At 36.3% G+C, this 19,600-nt stretch overlaps 9 protein-coding genes across 9 annotated transcripts; 4 read left to right on the forward strand and 5 right to left on the reverse strand.

Moving 5' to 3' along the window:
- Window positions 1-92: 92 nt before the first annotated feature.
- Window positions 93-1,757, forward strand: C9374_011175 (uncharacterized protein; the record flags this gene model as incomplete). The annotated part of the gene is made up of 3 exons (XM_044686801.1): window positions 93-192; window positions 256-396; window positions 463-1,757. The coding sequence occupies 3 exons, from the start codon at window positions 93-95 to the stop codon at window positions 1,755-1,757; spliced, it is 1,536 nt and encodes a 511-aa protein (XP_044543270.1).
- Window positions 1,758-1,931: 174 nt separating this feature from the next.
- C9374_011176 (uncharacterized protein) lies at window positions 1,932-2,661 on the reverse strand (the record flags this gene model as incomplete). The annotated part of the gene is made up of 2 exons (XM_044686802.1): window positions 1,932-2,178; window positions 2,354-2,661. 2 exons carry the CDS (start codon window positions 2,659-2,661, stop codon window positions 1,932-1,934), a joined length of 555 nt encoding a protein of 184 aa, XP_044543271.1.
- A 1,044-nt stretch (window positions 2,662-3,705) lies between these two features.
- On the forward strand, window positions 3,706-6,227 carry C9374_011177 (uncharacterized protein; the record flags this gene model as incomplete). The annotated part of the gene is made up of 2 exons (XM_044686803.1): window positions 3,706-4,508; window positions 4,559-6,227. 2 exons carry the CDS (start codon window positions 3,706-3,708, stop codon window positions 6,225-6,227), a joined length of 2,472 nt encoding a protein of 823 aa, XP_044543272.1.
- Window positions 6,228-7,358: 1,131 nt separating this feature from the next.
- On the reverse strand, window positions 7,359-8,510 carry C9374_011178 (uncharacterized protein; the record flags this gene model as incomplete). The annotated part of the gene is made up of 1 exon (XM_044686804.1): window positions 7,359-8,510. The coding sequence occupies one exon, from the start codon at window positions 8,508-8,510 to the stop codon at window positions 7,359-7,361; it is 1,152 nt and encodes a 383-aa protein (XP_044543273.1).
- Window positions 8,511-9,397: 887 nt separating this feature from the next.
- Window positions 9,398-10,075, forward strand: C9374_011179 (uncharacterized protein; the record flags this gene model as incomplete). Its single annotated transcript, XM_044686806.1, has 1 exon — window positions 9,398-10,075. One exon carries the CDS (start codon window positions 9,398-9,400, stop codon window positions 10,073-10,075), a length of 678 nt encoding a protein of 225 aa, XP_044543274.1.
- Window positions 10,076-10,277: 202 nt separating this feature from the next.
- On the reverse strand, window positions 10,278-11,707 carry C9374_011180 (uncharacterized protein; the record flags this gene model as incomplete). The annotated part of the gene is made up of 2 exons (XM_044686807.1): window positions 10,278-11,340; window positions 11,520-11,707. The coding sequence occupies 2 exons, from the start codon at window positions 11,705-11,707 to the stop codon at window positions 10,278-10,280; spliced, it is 1,251 nt and encodes a 416-aa protein (XP_044543275.1).
- A 1,085-nt stretch (window positions 11,708-12,792) lies between these two features.
- C9374_011181 (uncharacterized protein) lies at window positions 12,793-15,360 on the reverse strand (the record flags this gene model as incomplete). Its single annotated transcript, XM_044686808.1, has 2 exons — window positions 12,793-14,710; window positions 14,951-15,360. 2 exons carry the CDS (start codon window positions 15,358-15,360, stop codon window positions 12,793-12,795), a joined length of 2,328 nt encoding a protein of 775 aa, XP_044543276.1.
- Window positions 15,361-15,725: 365 nt separating this feature from the next.
- Window positions 15,726-17,138, reverse strand: C9374_011182 (uncharacterized protein; the record flags this gene model as incomplete). Its single annotated transcript, XM_044686809.1, has 1 exon — window positions 15,726-17,138. One exon carries the CDS (start codon window positions 17,136-17,138, stop codon window positions 15,726-15,728), a length of 1,413 nt encoding a protein of 470 aa, XP_044543277.1.
- An 840-nt stretch (window positions 17,139-17,978) lies between these two features.
- Window positions 17,979-19,567, forward strand: C9374_011183 (uncharacterized protein; the record flags this gene model as incomplete). The annotated part of the gene is made up of 4 exons (XM_044686810.1): window positions 17,979-18,087; window positions 18,289-18,434; window positions 18,542-18,671; window positions 18,882-19,567. The coding sequence occupies 4 exons, from the start codon at window positions 17,979-17,981 to the stop codon at window positions 19,565-19,567; spliced, it is 1,071 nt and encodes a 356-aa protein (XP_044543278.1).
- Between the last annotated feature and the right edge of the window lie 33 nt (window positions 19,568-19,600).

Here is a 19,600-nt window from a genome sequence, read left to right on the forward strand (position 1 = left end):
TGTGCGCACACTGTTCATGCACAACGTCAAGAAGAAATACATGACTTTGCCTTCATTCACCCAAAAAAAAAAACAAACACTTGTCTCTCACCATGAAATCTTCTCCATTATTTTTCGCTGTGTCTTCTAAAATTTCATCCTGTCGTAAACTCTTTGTCACTCAATCGTGGCGAAATTATTCTTCTGCTGCTCGTAAGTTTTACTCTTCCAACTTACATGAATGATATGAATTTACGCTTGACCAATACAATTTAGAACAACCACATGATTTAATTGTCATTGGTGGTGGTCCTGGTGGATATGTGGCTGCCATTAAAGCCTCTCAACTCGGGCTTAAAACTGCGTGTATTGAAAAGAGAGGATCTTTGGGAGGAACTTGTTTAAACGTTGGATGCAGTAAGTGTCATAATTTTCCATGACTTCAAAATGACAATTTCCAACTGGTATTTTAAACAAATATAGTTCCGTCAAAAGCATTGTTACATGCTTCACAAATATATTATGATGCCACTCACTCAAATTTTTCAAAATGGGGAATTCAAATGAGTCCAGTGAATCTTGATTTTCCATCCATGCAACAACAAAAGGACAAGTCTGTGAAAAATCTAACCTCGGGTATTGAATTTCTTTTTAAAAAGTACCAAGTCGATTATTTCAAAGGAGAGGGTACCATTTTAGGTAATGACCAAGTTCTTTTCAAATCCAATCAAACCGATTCTGAACAACTTCTTTCCACTAAAAACATTCTCATTGCCACAGGTTCTGAATCCTCTCAATTGCCCTTCCTTCCCTTTGATGAAAAATTTGTGCTTTCCTCTACAGGAGCTCTCTCCCTCCAACACATTCCAAAACGAATGATTGTCATTGGAGCTGGTGTTATTGGTTTAGAATTGGGCTCGGTATTCAATCGATTGGGATCTCAAGTCACTGTCCTAGAGTCGAATACGGAGCGAATATCTCCCTTCCTCGATCGAGAAGTCTCTCACACGTTGAAGAAAATACTTGAAAAACAAGGAATGACTTTCAAATTGGGAATTTCAGTCACCAATGGCCATGTAGACACTCTCAACAAAAAAGTCATGCTTGAATTGGAGTCCAATGCGAAAGGAAGTACTAAGGCCAAGGAACAAATCGAAGCAGATGTTGTTTTAGTATGCATTGGTCGTCGTCCCTACACCCAACGTTTGGGTCTGGAAAATGTTGGAATTTCACTCGATGAAAAAGGTCGAATTCCAGTCAATGACCATCTACAAACCTCATCGCCAAGCATTTATGCCATTGGAGATGTCGTCAGAGGCCCCATGTTGGCTCACAAGGCCGAGCATGAAGGTTTTTCTGTGGCTGAATACTTGGCAGGTCGGTCCATTCCTCATTTGAATTACAATGCCATTCCTAATGTGATATATACTCATCCTGAGGTTGCATCTATCGGGCAGACAGAGCAAGACCTTTTGACTAACTCCATTCCGTATCGTGTAGGAAAATTCCCGTTCGTAGGTAATGCAAGGTCTAAAACTATTGGAGAAGGAATGGAAGGATTTGTGAAAGTACTAACTGATGCTGTCACGGATCGCATTTTGGGTGTTCACATCATTGGAATGTATGCAGGAGAGTTGATAGCAGAGGCAGCCTTAGCATTGGAGTATGGAGCGAGTGCGGAAGATATTGCCCGTACATGTCATGCTCACCCTACGTTTGCAGAGGCATTCAAAGAAGCTGCCTTAATGGCCTATGATGGAAAACCATTGAATATTTAAGCTAATTGTAAATATAAATATTAATTAATTGAACAGATGTCATCATTCAAGTCGTTGAATGTATATTTTTGTTGAAAGCATGAGAATACAGTTCTTTCTTATTATGCATTCATGTTATTAAGGTTGAAGTGTGTATTTAAATAGTGTCATTATTCTCTCTCTAAAATTTCAATTTCATTTGAAAAGTACTTTTTGTGATTTAAGAGCAATTTTTAGAGCTTCTGCTTTTGTGCACCACAAAAAGGCATCCACTTCAGGATAGCCCTTCAAAGGATGGTCAATATCAATGAAAGATGAGCATTTCATGTCGTGCAATGGATATTGACTTTTGATTAGTCCCTTCTCATCATCTAATAAATATACTCTCACAATCTTGGTTTTAATTTTATATTCTGTGTGTAAATTAAACCTCAGCTCTCCTCTTAAAATGATGTGAAGTTTCAATAAATGGCCCATATGAATTATACAAGTTCATCCGTTGTTGGAGTGTTCATTATTATTAATTTGATGTGAGTTTAAAGAAATTGCGAAATATTTTAAATTAAAAATGATCAACATTTCTATTCATAAATTCATTCACCATTCATGAAATATACCTTTCCCACTTCTCATAAAATTCCTTCCGCAATACTTCATTTCCCTTCAAATCAATTCCTGTTTCTTCCTTCAACTCTCTAATTGCAGTTTCAATTTCAGCAGCATCACCTACTTGTGTCGGAATGGATTCATCCACTAGTCCCTTCGGAATGGTCCACTTCTCTTCACTCAATTGAGAAGGAATCAAGGGTTGTTTGGGTGGTGTTTTATGACAGGTCGTATGACACAGGAGGTAATGCTTCTTCTCCGAGAAGATTAAAAATCCACAAGAAATTTGTTGTTTTGCTGCTTTATGTAATACCTTCATTTTTTTGTAAAGTCTGAGCAGTGTCAGCTCTTTAGCGATAATTTCTAAGAGCGACACACAGTGGTTTAACCCGAGCCAAAATACTCCTCAATTTTGTTAGGTGATGATGTTGACTTGTTGGCTTTAGTGTTCTGATCAAGCCCACAACACTCAATCAAAAGGCCAGAAAAAGCAAAGCGATCTCTGAGGACCTTCTTGTGTCTCTTAACACGCTTTGAACATCAGAAATGGTTTTCCGAAAGCACTTTTGCACGAAATCACTCACTGTGCAACCAACAACACAACAAAACTTCAACGATCAAAATCAATTGACTGAAAATCCTAAATAATTAATGTTTTGATCCCCCTCCCCGATTTTGCCAATATTTTCCAGAGTTATAGTTCTTTCTTCGTTATGGTATGAAAATTCCTTTAATTATTGTGCATTATACATGCATTATTATATATTATTATACACAATTATTGTGCATTATACATGCATTGAGGAAAGTTTGGCAGGTCACATTAGTATCTTGCTGCATTTTGATTTCGAGATGCTGATTTCTTGCTGTTGACGAGCATTAAGATGCGAAAAACTCAGGTGTAAATCTGCTTGGACGAGTTTGATCAACAAAGAAAAATACTAGAAATTCATATAACGATCTACTTTAACTTCCAATAAGGTACACGTACCCTTATGTACGCGCAGTTTTTGATTCATTATGTAATGCCACAGTTCGTGTGTTAAGATGTACAAATATAGTTAGGCCCAAAATGGAAGGCAAAAGTCTGATTGCCTACGCTCTCGATCCCCTCCCCGGGCAAAATGATCGTCAAACCGGGTCTAGGTTGTGTTCACAGAGTCAGCTCGAAATAAATTTTTTGGATATTTGCAAATTATTTTTAGCATCAAACCATTAAAAAAAATATCATCAAAATGAAGAGAACAAGCTCCAACAACATCGTTCAACTTTTAATTTCCCACAACCACACATCTAGCCTCACCAAAACAACAATGAAGTATTTTTGCCCCAGAAATTGTGGTTGGCGAACAAATATTCAGAAATGGTGTTGAAAGAGGGAAAGTTTGTTGATTTTGAGCAAACGTTGCGCGCAAAGACTACCATTCCTTCTGCGAACATTGTATTTGGCTATCCAAGCTTTGGTAAACAATATCAGTCAGCTAAATTGCCTTTAATATCTGGTTCATTTGCCAAACATCAACTACCATATTTTACACAGTTCCACTACACTATGGCACAAGATGATGAGGTATTGAAACGAGTAGCTGATCCTAAACGAAGCGCATTAATGTTTATGGGACCATCTGGTGCTGGCAAGACATCAGCGTGCGTGCGTTTATTATGTTACAATCCTGGAATGGTTTTAACATGTACTTCATCATCAGAGGTATCCAGTGGATTGACAACTGATTCGTTGATGCGTCAAGCATTTGGTCACTTAAAGGGACGAAATATTTTTGAACTTTTTGGCTCAGTAGAACAAGTAGTACTAATGGTATTCATATGTAGATTGATTTACATCTCAAAACTAATTGATGAAGCAAAACAACACCCAAATGTATTTGAAGACTTTGTTCAGAGAGATAAGGATGGAAATATTGTTAATGGTGGAATACTTCCCTATCTTGCATATATGCAATCCAATGGCAAAACTAACGCTAGTGAGGAAGCTCTAGACTATGCATTGAAATTTGTTTATTCTAATCCTGAAATATTGAAAAAATTTATTTCAAATTTAGTGAAGGAGATAATTCATTCACTTAATGATAATTCAACTCTATTTGGAATAGTTAAGAAAATTGAATATTTTGTGGTTGTTATTGATGAAGCAAACGTTTATGCAGGGTTTGTATTGATTAATTTTTCTTACGTGATTCATAATATGATTTCATTAGCAATAATACTGGCTCTGAGAAGCTTTCAGAGTTAATAAGTTTGAGTGGCGAGAAGAGAGGACTGTTAACCAAGTTTGCACAATTCATTGGTGCCATAGAAAAATTTCATGTGTCCATATTTTCTGGAACTAACTTTTCCGTTGATGTTGGAAGTATTATACAATCAAATCTTGGTAAAACTGAAGCAAAGATTGATATAGAAAAAATATATGACTTTGGTTTGGTTGCAAGAGATGATATCGTTTCATTTTTAGAAAAACATATCAAAATACCAAACGAAGAGAAGAAAGAGATTTTATTCTATTTACATGAACAAGGTTACAAGTACTTTCGAAGAAGATTAATCACATTGGCATTAGAAAAACTTACCAAAACCAACACCATAATAGATGCTCTTAATTTATCCGTAAAAGAGTTTGTATTGGGAGCAAAAAAGCATGTAGAGCATTATCTTAATACCTATAACTCAAAATTGAATCCTAGATTGGCAGCAGAAGAAACAACTCGACAAGGTATTCAAGAAGCCATTGTTAAATATGTTACTCATTATCAGTTTCCATTTTTAGGTTCTAAGTTTACGGTTCATAAGGATGATATTGCTGACGCTTTACTATATTCTGGATTTTCTGGCCCAGAAAGCTCTTATTTGGATGATCGAACCGCAAAACATTTTGTATTTTCTGCCAAGGATTTTATTGGGTATGAAATTGGAATGGAAATACTAAAGAAGATATTTGGTATTGAAGATAAATCAGAACTAATGAAAAAGATTATTCAAGAAAGGATTAAATTGCTCCTAAAAACTTCAGACCACAACATTGATTTGGAATCAATTGTTATGCTCAGACTCTCAGAATTAGATGGTACACGTTTGTCTGAAATTGGTTGTTTCAAACCACTAATCACCAACAATGCAAACTTAAAAGATCACATATTCAAGTGCAAACATTATTTAGATCCAAAGGGATATATTGAGTACTGTATTTCCAAACACGTTATAGAACCAGAGAAGAAGAATGATATGAACGGAGAAAAATTGTTCTGGACACACTTTGCCGAGAAAAAGTGGGATTTATTAGATGGAGTATTTATAACTCCATCTAATGAACACCACAACGACCTGTTTGGTATTAACAGAGTTAAAGGTTCAGACATGATTATTCCAATAGGTTTCCAGTGTAAAGTGCAATCTGGAACTAACTTTGACCCCCATTCATATTTTAGCTCCACTATTCCTGAACTATTTTATCTCGATAATTATGGAAAACTGAAATCTAATACCCTCTACAATTTAAATTGTAATCATATTGAAGAAACCAAGATTAATAATGAAAATCGTTTCGTTGTGAAGGATAATTCAAAACAGATAATAGATGATGCGAATGGTCAAGGCATGAAAGTTAGTTCAAATGCAAAATGGTACAATGACCTAAGAAATGCTGTTTTACAAGTATTTAAATCATCAAATATGATGCATGTGTGTGTTGGACTTCACACAACTGAAACATTCTCAAAAGAGGTTGTAAAGAAATACCAGAAAAACTATTTGTGCTCCTTCATTGACATGAGCAACTATGACTTACTCTTCGAGAAAGAATGGGAGAGATACTTAAAGAACTTTTTAACCACAGTGGCAGAACGAGTGAATAGTGATAATAAGAATAAATAGATAAAATTGTAGATCATGGTGTAAAACGACGGAGCCACTATTTTTTAACTATTCCTTGATGTCATTTATCCACTCACATTTTTTATTCGAGGTGCATTAAAGAATTTTCCATAAGTTTTTTCATGCCGTTGGCCAACCGAACATTGGAAGATTTCTTCATGAAAATTTGAATTTTGAAATTAATAATTCTCTTGAGTTTGCGGAATCCATGGGTCTGGTTTGCACCAAGTAGGGATTGGATCATTCAGAGGATGTCAAAGCCATGCTTCTGTTTTGATTCGTTCAACAAGGAATCTTGTAGAACGACCATCCAAGACAGATGTTGACAAAGAATTTTCAATTTCCCGTACCTTCTAACATTGGAGAGCAAAATCCAAGTGTCTATTCATTCATACCATACGCAGTCAGATGATTGTTGAGTCTAGTCAAACATATTCTCATCGCTTGATCAGTAGGGCTATGCCAGGGAAAGGACCCAACGCACACAAGGTGCTCAAAAACTAATGAGTTGTAAGGAATAGAAGAAGAATATTTCTTGCTCCAGTGATCTCTGTCAATCATTAAGGTTCGGCGAACTTTTCTTGATTTTCCTTATGAACAAGTTTATGATCCGTTTTAAGAGAAAAGATCATTCTCCATTGCAAACACTGGACAATATTCAATCCGTAGTTTGATGTTCCACTCAGTATTCACCACTCTATAACATTGAAAAGATTCAATGAGGTTCGAAAGGTAAAGGGAACAATTTTGTATCGAGTTAAATGTGTGTCACCCTTCATGTTGTTTCCATCTGAGCCTCAAAGTTTAGAATATCGATACTGACAGAAAGTAAATAGGAATGAATTAAAAAATAGATTGTTATAAAAAGCCAATACGATGATGGCACACAATCGTCTTTATTGGCTATTTTAAAATTGTGTTAAAAGAATTGAACGGAGTCCTTTGAAGCGAGCATGTTGAATCTCTTCCATTAAAATCTCACAAACAACCTTGGAAGAGTCTTGTATTCACTCTCTCTCTCTATTAAAAATCCCTTCAATACTTCTAAAAGTGTTTCACTCAAAAAAATCCAAACGACCATGATTCTCTCAAAAATTTCAAAATATTACGAAGAAATGATTCCTCCCAATGTTACAAGACATAGGAATCAGGTTTCTTCTTATCGACCTCACAAATCTTCTTTTTCTCTGCACAAACCTTCTTCTTTTCATGTTTGACACAAATCTTCTCTCCCTTCGTCCACTTGAACTTTTTACAAACTCTCTTGGCTTTGGACTTTTTCACACACTTCTTCTCTTTTTTGAATCGGATGCATTTGGCTTTAACGGTTTTGTGTTTGACGCAATACTTCTTCTTAGAATGTTTGACACACTTGGAGAGAGTCTTGTATTTCTTACAGAATTGCTTCTTTTCATATTTGGCACAATACTTTCTCTTGAGGAACTTGGAACACTTTTGCACCTTCTTGTGTTTGGCACAGAATTTGACCTTCTCATGTTTGACACACTTATTTTCATAGCCAACAACTCGACACTTCTTAATTGGTTGAGGCAAATAGGAATCGGAGAAATCCTTCTCTTTAGAATTATCACTTCCATGGTTTTTCTTCTTGTGTGAAGCAACAACTTGTTCACACTTGTTGATTGCAACCTTCTCATGCTTTTTGCAGACCTTCTTGACTTTGTGTTTTTCACACTTCTTCTTGGTGACATATTTATCGCAAATTTTCTTGGTCTTGAAGGATGAGCAAATTTTCTTACTCCCATACGCATCACAGACTCGTTTCTTTTGATGTTTGACACATGCTTTTTTGTGAGCATACTTGATGCACTTCTTTTCTGCCTTACTGTACTTGTCGCATTTGGACAAAGTTTTGTACTTGAAGCATTTGGCCTTGACGGTGGCATACTTGTCACAAACTTTGGTTTGACCAACAATTTTGTGTTTCAAACATTTACCATTTTCTGACTTGAATTTCACACAAACGTGTTTACAATGTTTCTTGTCAAAGAATTTCTTGGAATGGTCCTTCTTGTAATCGTTGTCTTCCTTGTTGTCGTTGCTCTTTTTATCATCTTCCTTCTTTTCATCCTTATCATCGATTGGAAGAGTTGACTTTTTATCATTGTTCTCATTGTCCTTTTTGGATATTTCCACTTTAGACTTTCCATCGTCTTTGGAAGAATCAGAGTTGATGTGGTCTGCAACAACCATTTGTGAGCATACAAAGAGTAGGAGAAGTGAGGCAACCACTCCTAATAGAATCAAGGTGCTTTTCTTCATTGTTAATATATGTGTGTCCAACAAGTTTGTTTTTTTTAATGTTGTTCTGATAAAAAGTTCGAGTTATATATTCGCCAATTTATAGTCTTCAAATACAAACAAGGAAGATGAATGGTCATCTTGGATGGTGTTGGAGAACATGAAGCGTGCATCTATTATGAAAAATGAATATAAAAGGAAATGTCAAAAAACGGAGATGGTGCTTGTTGAGACAAAAAGAAAATAATGTCAAGACCTTATATCTGTTCAATGAATATTCATGGAAGATATCAACAAGATGCCATCAGTATGGAGGAACATGATAAAAACGTGACCGTGTCTAAACCAAGTACTTGATCTTTTTCTTGCAATTTCCAACTCAAGATTTTGAACAACAAAACAAAAAACAACATTCCCAAACAGATCAAGGAACAATTTTGAAGATGACAATTATCGTTTTAATCACAATTATTAAAACGTGTTAATTTATTTACATCATGATATGATCAAGAGTGCAATTATTGTCTCCATCCTTGACCACAATGCCTCAACCTCCCAACTTGGGACGAATGGAGTGTTCCACCTTTTCAGAACCAAGTACAACTTGTTATCATTTGAATCAAGAAATATGCACTCATGACTTGTTCAAATATTGAAACTTGTTGTTGAGTGTTGTTTTTGACAACCTTGAATAGACGTGTTCATGTTTCTCGATTCTGAAACAATGTAAATCTTGTAAAGGGAAATCTGAACTTCCATCATCAAGTTCAGTTTTTGATTTTTCATTTGGAGAATTTGTTGAGAAGCTGATAACGATTAAGGAGATGCACAAGTTCTTTTCGTTGATCTTATATCTTATCGTTCAAGTTAACCTGTAGTAGCGGGCATCAAATCCAATTACAAAAAAAATGCTCGATGGTGTCATTTTAACGGACGACTATTTCAAAATCTTGTTCTCTCGAAAATCACCAACCATCCTTTCTGCTCTGTCCACATCTTTTCAACAAAAACAACAATCGGAAGATGAAGGAAGTTTATTAGGATCTTTTTCAAAGCCAACATCGTTTTCTCCAAAGAAGAGATCATCACTCAGTACAACGCTCATGATGGCTAAACGATCGGGAACGATAGCCAGTAGTAGTAGCAATTTAGAGGGATCACCTTCGTTATCATCATCACTTTTAAACAATGACTATAAAAATCAAAATGTTGCTTGGGCAGATACGATTGTGGATTACGTGAGAAGAGTGAACAAGGGATCCATTCCTCAGCCCGATGGTTTCTTTAAAGTTTTTTCGTTCATGAATGAGAGAATGATTGTTTTTACGAGAATTCAGTCTGTTCTCTTTTTTGTTGTTGGTGATGAAGATCTTGGAGAATTAGCTCTACGAGAGGTTTGCAAGAATGTGATGGAAGGATGTAAAACAGTGTGCCGAAAAACACCAGAAGATCCCGATACTGTACTGAAAAATTATGGAAAAATTTGTACTTTAATTGATGACATTTTGCAGGAGGATGGACTTGGAATGGGCTGTTTTAATGGTGAAATGGCTGAAGTGAAGAGAATTGAGGATTTGACAGATTAATACATCATCATGCCATTGCTCATACAATAGTCCATGAGTTTGGTGGCTGCCCACACACACCTGTGTCAACATTCAGCATTTTCACAAACAACGAAATTGCATTGCCAACGATCTACCGAGTCCACTCCGTGTGCAACACATACTCGACCCTACTTTTTTACAAATTAAATATTATTTATTGAACTTGTCGGGGTAATATCATTTAGAACATCATTTGTTTGGCAGCTTTTCTGTTTGGCTTGATAACAAAATCTCGTTGCTTGTTGACATTCATTCTCAAAATAGCAGCTTCGGATTCTCTAACGAATTGTTCACCCATTTCCAAAGTCTTTTGGTATGTGGCATTACGGATATCAGTAACACGGGCATACAAAATCTTCTTGTGACTGTCAATACGAGCCTTAATTTGTTTATCCATGATCAATGCTGCAATTTCCTTTTCCAAATTGTCCACCGTAGTGTTGAAAACAACAGCCATCTTGTTCATATCGACAGAGGTAAAGGTACTGACATATTGGACCAAAGCCTTGCTTCTAATCTTTTCGTACAATGTTGAAACATGATCTCTCAAATAAATATCTAACAATAATCTTGGTAACAACTTGTCGAGTGATTCCAAACATGCTGTATACTTGGATTCATAGAAACAATTAATAATGTTTGAAATATCAGGTTCTAATTCAAGGAAACCTCTGTACTTGTTGTTTGACAAAACCTTTTCTTTCAATTCACGTCTGTCAAATGTTGCAAGAGCGGTCAAGCCTGCATACACAGAAATGTCGCTACAGGTAATGACATCATTGAATGAATTTTCCAATTGAATGTCGCAGTCCAATAATTTTCTAGCAACAATCTTGTACTTCTTTCCTTCGAGATTGGCCAAAGCAGATGAAGCCAAAATCTTGGTGGTCGTAATGATATCAGTACCATCGGAGACATCAGGAGTATTCTCAGCTTTGGTGACATATTGATTAACCAAAGCGTAATTTCCCATCTCAATACTAACACGAATGACATTTAGACACATTTCATTCACATGCTTTGATGATGTACAATAGTCTCTTGTTCTGAGGTAACTCTTCAATGATTCTTGCAAATTTCCTCTCTCCAAATGGAAATCTCCCAAATCGTTATGACCAACACGAATAGATTCCTTGATCAAGTTTGTTTTATGGGCATTGAGTTCAACTTCAAGCTTTTCTTGTTGTTTAGTTGCTGCTCGATCAACTTGAGCGATCCATTCAGTATCCAAAGTTTGACCGACTCTGATAATCGTGTTAATAATGTGAATACGTGTGTAATGATGATGATAGGGTATCGGTCAATATATTTAAATTTAATGATGATGATGATTACATTTTGATGATAATCAGCCCCATGAGATCATTTCAATATTATGGATGCGATAACATGAATAAATACTGATCATTACAATGACACTTACTCCTTTCCGTACTTTTCAATCACTTCCTTGTAGAGAGTGGTATTCTTTCCAGTCTTCAACAAATCAATGAGTTTCACCAAGGCTTTGCTTCGTAACTCCTTGGAATTTTCAACAATGAATTGGAGTCTCTTTACTTTAGTGAGTCCTGAATAACCACTAATATATTGATCCAAGTCAAATGAACTCATGATGATCAAAGTATAATGAAGAATCGGTGATGATGAACTCGATGGCTTTTTTTTGATGGTGTTTCTAAAAATATGGCATTTTACAATCAAGTCAATGTAGGCCACTGAGTACAACAGTGTTCTTGGTGCTATGACAAGAGGTTGTTTAATATCCATTCTTACATAATGAAGCAGTTGAGAATGTGTGTGCTCATGATTTTTTGTCAATTCATCGTCTAAAAGCAATTTTGCAGAAGGGTTGACAACAGGATCATTATCAGGCGACAGAATTCAACACTCTCCTTATCAGATTATGTATTGGAATGATCACACAGATAAACTTGGCTAAATGGCATCCTTATACCATCATAGCTCTCCTACCAAGAATCCAACATCAAAATCACCTCTAACTTCAAGCGTTGAAAGTTCTTCGTTTAAAAAGTTTTCCAACACTAAGGTTTCGCTTAATATTTCGTATAGGGAGAAAGAGAAACATTATCAAAGATTAAACAATGATCGTCATCAACGCGATAGAAATAATAACAATCGTCCGCCTTCTTCTTCTCTAAAATAAATGCTCTGGTGCATTAAGGCGTTTGGCTTGGAAAAAAAAAATCGACATGAAAACCCTCAGAATCTCGTCCCAAACACAAATCAATATTTCCTAAAGGATGAAGAAAAAGCGGTTTACGTAGTTTTTAGTAGTTTAGTGAAGGACGTGGAACAAGAATATGAATGTTTATTCGCTTTCAAAAAAAGACCAAAAGAAAGCCTTGATATCTATCGTTGATAAAATAAAACAGTGAACTCTTCAGAAAAACATCCCTTTCCTAGATTTTGAAGCTTATAAATTCTTATAAATTTTTAAATTGTGTTGACATTAAAGGTCAAACATCTTTTTTCATACTTGGCTACTGTCAGTAATAATTTTGTTATGGCTGAACAAAGGACAACCATTGCCAACCATGAAAAAGAAATAGTTGAACAAGGAGAACACTTCTTCTCACCTTCAATTATTCTTTTCAAAAGATTACCAATCTCAAACAACGTTACGGGTGACAATTGTGGAATGTTAGAAACAACAATTTTTTATCAACTCACAAAATCTACAAAATTCCATTCGTCAAGTATTGATATTGGTCATATTTCTTGGTAAACCAGTTGTCCATCGAGTCATCGACAAGTTTACGAGCCGTCTTGGCAAAGTCATCGTCTGAAAGATTTGGATAAAATCTATTTCGTAAATCTCGCATTATATTGGCATGATTGTTATCGAAACACTTGTAATTAGCTCCAATCATCATTTCAACCAAGTTCAACAATCGATTCATATTGCGAGGCTTTCTCAAAGCTGAATATGCTACATAAAAAACAGGTCTAAAGTGCAAGTCAAACAATTCACCCATTAAATCAACCCAATCTTGAGGAAGTTTGAATGGTGAATTTTCAAACTTAACTCCACCAGGAGAAATACCGAGAAAGAAACCAAAATCAATGTGAATCATGTGACCCTCTCTGTCGAGTAAAATGTTTCCATTATGTCTATCCTTAATTTGCAGAATGTATGTGATTAAGGAGTAGCCTACAACACTTTCTACAAAATTTGTTTGAGCTCTGATAAAAGTATTCGAGGTTGGTGATCCGTACACTCGTATGAAATAATCTTTGAGTGTTGTGAAATTAGGGAATTTCTTTTTCAGACCGTCTATGGAAACAGTGTCACGAACGGTTTCTAACATTCCACAATTGCCACTCGTAACAATAATCTCATAGGGTCTGATATAAATAGGAAGTTTTTCTTCTTCAAAAATTTGGGCAAATAACTTGATTAACTGCATGGCAAATATTTCTTGTCGGATGTCGTCGTTGGCTTTCACAATAACAGACTTCAAATCCCAGCCAGGAACGCTCCCGTAAGGAGAGAGAGTACGGTATTTGGCTTTGATCTTTTCAAAACTCTCTCCAAAGACCGAGTCCATTTCCTGTGCAACTTCTTCAATGTGCTTGTCTGCATCTGATTTTTCAATGAGTACAAATTCATCATTGTTAAGGTTAGGAATGTGTAGTATTGGTAGCTCAGAGGTTGACTTGCTGTGTATAGGTTTTTCTAACATGGGTGAGTTATGACTTGTTGGTTCCGCATTAGAGACTATGGAGGTTCGTTTTTCTTCATGTAACGGTGCCTTAATACTAGAGGATGAATTTTCTTTTTTCAGAGTAGATTTAGGTTCATTCGAATGCTCGGAGGAAACTCTGATTAATTGGCCAGGATCAAGCGTCTTGTTGATCATACAATCCCAGATCTTGTACTCTCCATCAGGGTTTTCTTCAAATTGAAGTATATTTTCTGGTTGGTTGCATGTATGTTCACTTTGAACAACCTCAAATACACACAAAATAGGAACTCTTTCTTTGGTACTAAAAACACGGCATGCATCTGTACACACTCTCAATATTCTACAATGTTTTGTCTTGGAGTCACATAGAGGATAATAGACACCGTATGGAATGGTTTGATTGATCCGCTCGAGTTCTGCCTTCATACGATGTTTTCTAATGTCACCAGGAGGGTAGGCTTTCAATCGATATGATAAATCTGTGAGTGTATGCACAAAATAGTGCTCATCATTAAAATAATTCGATCGTCTTTGTTTCGAAAAAACGTTCTGTAAAACAAACGAGGTCATTTTTGATTTTTCCTCATCTGTTGGTTCTTCGCTTGTCACTTCTGCATCGACTTGAAGTATGGACGTGTTCAAGAAGTTGTCATTCATATAATTAATAGGTACTACTTGATTAATTGTCACTTTCTCCACTAGATTTCTGAATATCATTCCTCGTTGAGCTCTCTTTTTCAATTTGATATTGTTTGGTGATTGTGCCAATTGATTTTCGAGAGTGTACAGCTCTGCATCAAGAAGCCAGCTTAGTTTAATACCAAAATGCATGGAATGAGCACAGATTTCGAGAATATAACGTTCCAAATGAGAGTCACCATCTCCAGCTTTCATCATGTATGTATTTCTAAAATATTATCCGAATATTAAAACAAATTAATTTTTCATCATTACACGTTCGAATTGTTAAGTTTCATTGTCAGTTATGAAAATAATTTGGATCACAATCACCAAAGAATTATTTGTAGTTGTGATAAGAATTGGGTATCGGATGAATGAAATATACAAAATAATGAATCATGTATATTATGATTATATAATAATGAATGTAACCTATATATGGATTGAAAATATGCAATGTACGTACAACAGTTGAAGCATATAAAATTCCAATTCATATTTATCCAACTCATAGAGAATATTGCACAAAAATTGAAATTTTCCATTGTGTTCCACAGCCTTGGTTTTATCGGACGACTCTTCCTCTAACTTGGCAAGACAATGCAACACAACGTCAATTTGCTTTCTATTGTTCTCATCACTGAAATACTCAACAAGATTTGTTACGGGTTTATATTCAAATTCTTCTTGGTCCGATACTGTGCTCGATGCTGAAACGTTACTCTTGGCGTCCTCTTCGTTGAGAAGATGTTGTGGGAGAACCTCGTGTACGGCTCCATTCCCTTCCAGCACAATGACCTCCTGCTTGGATGGTAACTCAAAAGCTTCGGGGATCATACCAGCATCATCGAGACCATAGTGATGAGTCTTTTTCATTTTTGTTGGTTGTGAGTAATAAAGACTCGTCACTATGATCTCGATGATGCTGGTTTTATGAGCAAACCATTGTCTAATCGCCATTCGTGGGGTGGAATTATTAAATTTCATGTTTTGCATTGGGTGATGAGTTTATTGTTGTTGCTGTTGTGAACCAAAAGTTGTGGTTGTGTTGGATTTGACATGTTGTTGTACATGCCAATGTGAAGATGATAGAGAATTCTCTTTGAAGGACCATGAGCAAATATTGTCGTTGTGTTCGTCATTGTGTCTTGTCCAAGCCAATGCAAAGAAAAAGTTCAGACCGCCTGTTGCAGCACTATCTCAGGGAGTATAAACTACAAGCAATAAATGATTCATCTCTACTACAGAGCAATAATGGAGGACGAGGTTTGAAAATTGCAACCAGGAGAGAATGAAAAATCTTCAAAATCTTGCGTTGACAAACTTGAGTACAAGTTGCTCGCACTCGTGGACTTGATATGTACAAAGCTGGCACTGTTGTTTCCATTCTTGTTCGTATCTACAGAGATATCACAAGAATCAACAACACTTAACAGAGAAGGGTTCTTCTTTCTATTTACAGTTTCCATGGTTGTACTTGTCGTGGTTGGACCATCCGTAATCCACATTAAATCCACCATGGTATCCAAATCATCTTGGTCTTTGATTCGATTTTCAGATTTGGAACTCTCTCGCTTTGACCTTGAACAATTGTTTGGTAATTTGTTGGCGAGTGAGGGTTGACTCGAAAATGCAGAATGATGATAAGACTTGCTAGAGAAATGTGTCGTGTGTCTTCTTTTAGAATGCTTATTCTGCTGCACTGAAGAGTGTGGTTGTCTTTCTTCTTCGTTCAGTTCCGTTTGCTGATGTCGATGATCCAAAACAACATTTTCCTTATCATCCATCGTCATGGTGAAGGAACTGAACTTTTCCAAATCCTCCACGACATCATCCCAATCCAAATCCAAATCACTACTCACTTGTTCCTCATTGAACAAGATGGTCGATGAGGAATGATTCTTTGTATGAGTGTGCCCTATCATTCTCGGAGAGGTTGATAAGGCCGTTGCTGTGGTCATGTTAGTCAAGGGAGAGTGATTGCTACACGAGATACCTCCGAGTGTTGTTGTGGTCGTTGTACAACAATTATCTGGCAATGAGGTACTCGAGGTGTTCTTTGCTCGTGTTCGTGAATCTCTTGTTTTTGCAATAACGGAAGAAAACATGAAAGGCTGTTGTGAGGGTTGATGATGAGTAGGGTGAGAAGGGAAATTGGAAATTTGTTGTTGAGAAGGAGGATGATGATGATATGAAGAAGAAGCCATACTCATGAAACATTCATCATTCATGCTTGGAAGATTTGAAATTGCTACTCCGTGCGTCGGTGAAGAAACATGTTTCAGTGTTTCAAACGAAGACGACGATGGAGAAGAACAACCCGAAGAAGAGGAAGTCGTTGAATTTTCTTTTTTCTTCTTCTTCTTCTTTTTCGCTGGATTGGGCTTGACCATGTTGGCAAGTTTTGAAAAGAATTGTTTGAAAGACCTACTACTACTGTGGTTTTGATGTGAAGAGGTCGTAGTGGTTGCAGAGGTCGTAGTAGTTGTAGAATATTGGTGTGAGGAGTGGCATCGAGAAATGTGTTGTGAACTTGAGTGATTGTTGTTGTTGTTGATTGTCATTAAAATCGAAGGAGATGAAGTGGAAGAGGTGATACATGCTGCCGAGGATGCAACACTGCTATTCATGTTGGCACCTTGCAATGATTCCATTTTTTATTTGTCTCTTTGTTTTAGGATGGAATATTTTTGGATTTGTGCTTGGATGTGACAAGAGACATTTTCATAGAGATCTCCTGTCAACGTGAAAGACATTAAAATCATTGTACAAGTGACGAAAAGCAAATTTAGAAAGTAGTGTGCTGTGTTGAAATAAGGCTAAACCTTCAACACGAAATCTATGAAATGGTTTATAAAGAAGAGGTTTGCACTGTTAAAGCAATTATGGTGTTGTGGGTACTGTTGTTGGTCTAATTGTCAATTAAAAGCATTATCCAATGAAATGCAGGACTTGCAACATTTCAATAAGATTCGAATTAGTTTGAAATGATTGGTTGGTGATGTCTTTCGATTTGTAAAGAATTGGATCAACGAAAAGTGACTCTACGCTTGAAATTTGATCAACGAGTTCATTTTACATTAAAAGAGGCAATAAATTTCGTCATTGTGTATTTCATTCAGTTTCTATCGAGTCAACGGTTTGTTTCTTCTTTCACACTTGACACTTCACTTCACAATTTTCGTATCATAAAAAGAACAATAGCAGAACGAATAAGAGCTGTTCCAATCCATTGACTAGTGTTACGGTATGAATATCGATTTACGGATAAGATCCAAAAAGTATCTAATGGTGGACGCCTCCTATCACCCTTCATCCACAGAGGCGACGGAGAGTGACTTTAAAAAATTTTTATATTGTGCACAAACCAAATTTTACGGGTGACACTTTCAAAGCAAACGATCGTTATATTGTTGTTCACTTCATCCAGCAGCATCTGTGCTAATTTTCTCTTGTGTTGAATTTAATTAAAACAAGTATAATTATTGAACAAAATGTCATCATCAACGGGTATACAAGAAGCCATTTCCAACGCCCGAAGAGAGGCACAAGACTTACACGAACAGATAAAGAATCAACGAAAGAAGACCAATGACGCAAATTGTAGGTACTCATATTCGTACTGGTTGTTGTTGTGATAGATGAGGAAATTATGTTTCATATATTGTTGTTTTATTTCCAACTGACACCTGTCAAACACTTGTTTGTTCGCTCATATATGATGAAATATATTTACACCTCGATGATGACACTACATTATCATCCTATGGAATCACTTCGTGTTGTTCTTTAACTCATCACTAGTACGAGATATGGATGTTCCCGACATGCTTCCCATGAAAATTCGTGAACGTCGAGTATTGAGAGGACACTATGCAAAGATATATAGTTTAGCTTGGGGACGAGATTCAACCTCGTTAGTGAGTGCGAGCCAAGATGGTAAACTCATTGTAAGTTTTGTTCTTATATATATTCGTTCACCGTATTGAACCTATTGATGTTGTTGTGAATATTGATTTATTGATAACACACACATCTTGTCACAAACCATTGGTAGATTTGGGACGCTGTGAAAGCATACAAGACACATGCCATTCCTCTCAGGTCTCATTGGGTCATGTGTTGCGATTATAGTCCTTCCGGAAATGCTGTTGCTTGTGGAGGTTTGGATAATATTTGTTCCGTGTGTATGTATCGTTGTTGTTATTGTTGCATTCTCGACTTTGACCTCTCCTTTTTGAATTACTTTTTACTACTAATTATTTTATCATTTAATCAAATCATCGCGTTTAAATATTCTTTCCAATTAATGAATGTCCACAATTCGAATTTGAAATTTTTTAATCCACAATTCACGCACGCACACACTTGTTCATATGAAAATTCATGACCATCAGTCCTTCTCTCTACTGTACAACAAAATCCAAATGCAACTGATATGAAACCACACAGAGAATTAACAGGTCATACAGGTTATTTAAGTTGTTGTAAATTTTTAAATGATCGACACATTCTCACAAGTTCTGGAGATCAGAGTTGCATTTTGTGGGACATTGAAATGAATCAACCTGTCACACGATTCGAAGAACATACTGGAGATTGCATGTCAGTTTCCATAAAACCTGACGGAGACAATAATTTGTTTTTGAGTGGTTCGTGTGACGGAAATGCAAAATTATGGGATATTCGAATGAATAAGTGTGTAGCCACATTCACAGGTCACGAAGGTGATATTAACTCGGTTCAGTTCTTCCCTAATGGAAATGCTTTCGCAACTGGTTCTGATGATTGTAGTTGTCGATTGTTTGATATTAGGGCAGCTCGAGAAGTCATGACTTATTCTGATGATAATGTCAGAGAAGGTGTGACTTGTATTAGTTTTACCAAATCTGGACGTGTCTTGTTTTCCGCATATGAAGACAAGAAAGTCATTGCATGGGATACCTTGAAAGGCAAGGTTCTTCAAACATTGGAAGGTCTTCCAAATGGACACGAAAATCGTGTGAGTTGTTTGGCAGTGTCACCTGATGGCCACGGACTTGCTACATGCTCATGGGACATGACTGTTAAAATCTTTGCTTAAACTCGTCAAGTCAACAATAACAACAACAACAAT

The sequence above is a fragment of the Naegleria lovaniensis genome (genome assembly GCF_003324165.1).
Source record: "Naegleria lovaniensis strain ATCC 30569 chromosome Unknown tig048, whole genome shotgun sequence".
Lineage (NCBI taxonomy): Eukaryota > Heterolobosea > Eutetramitea > Acrasida > Naegleriidae > Naegleria > Naegleria lovaniensis.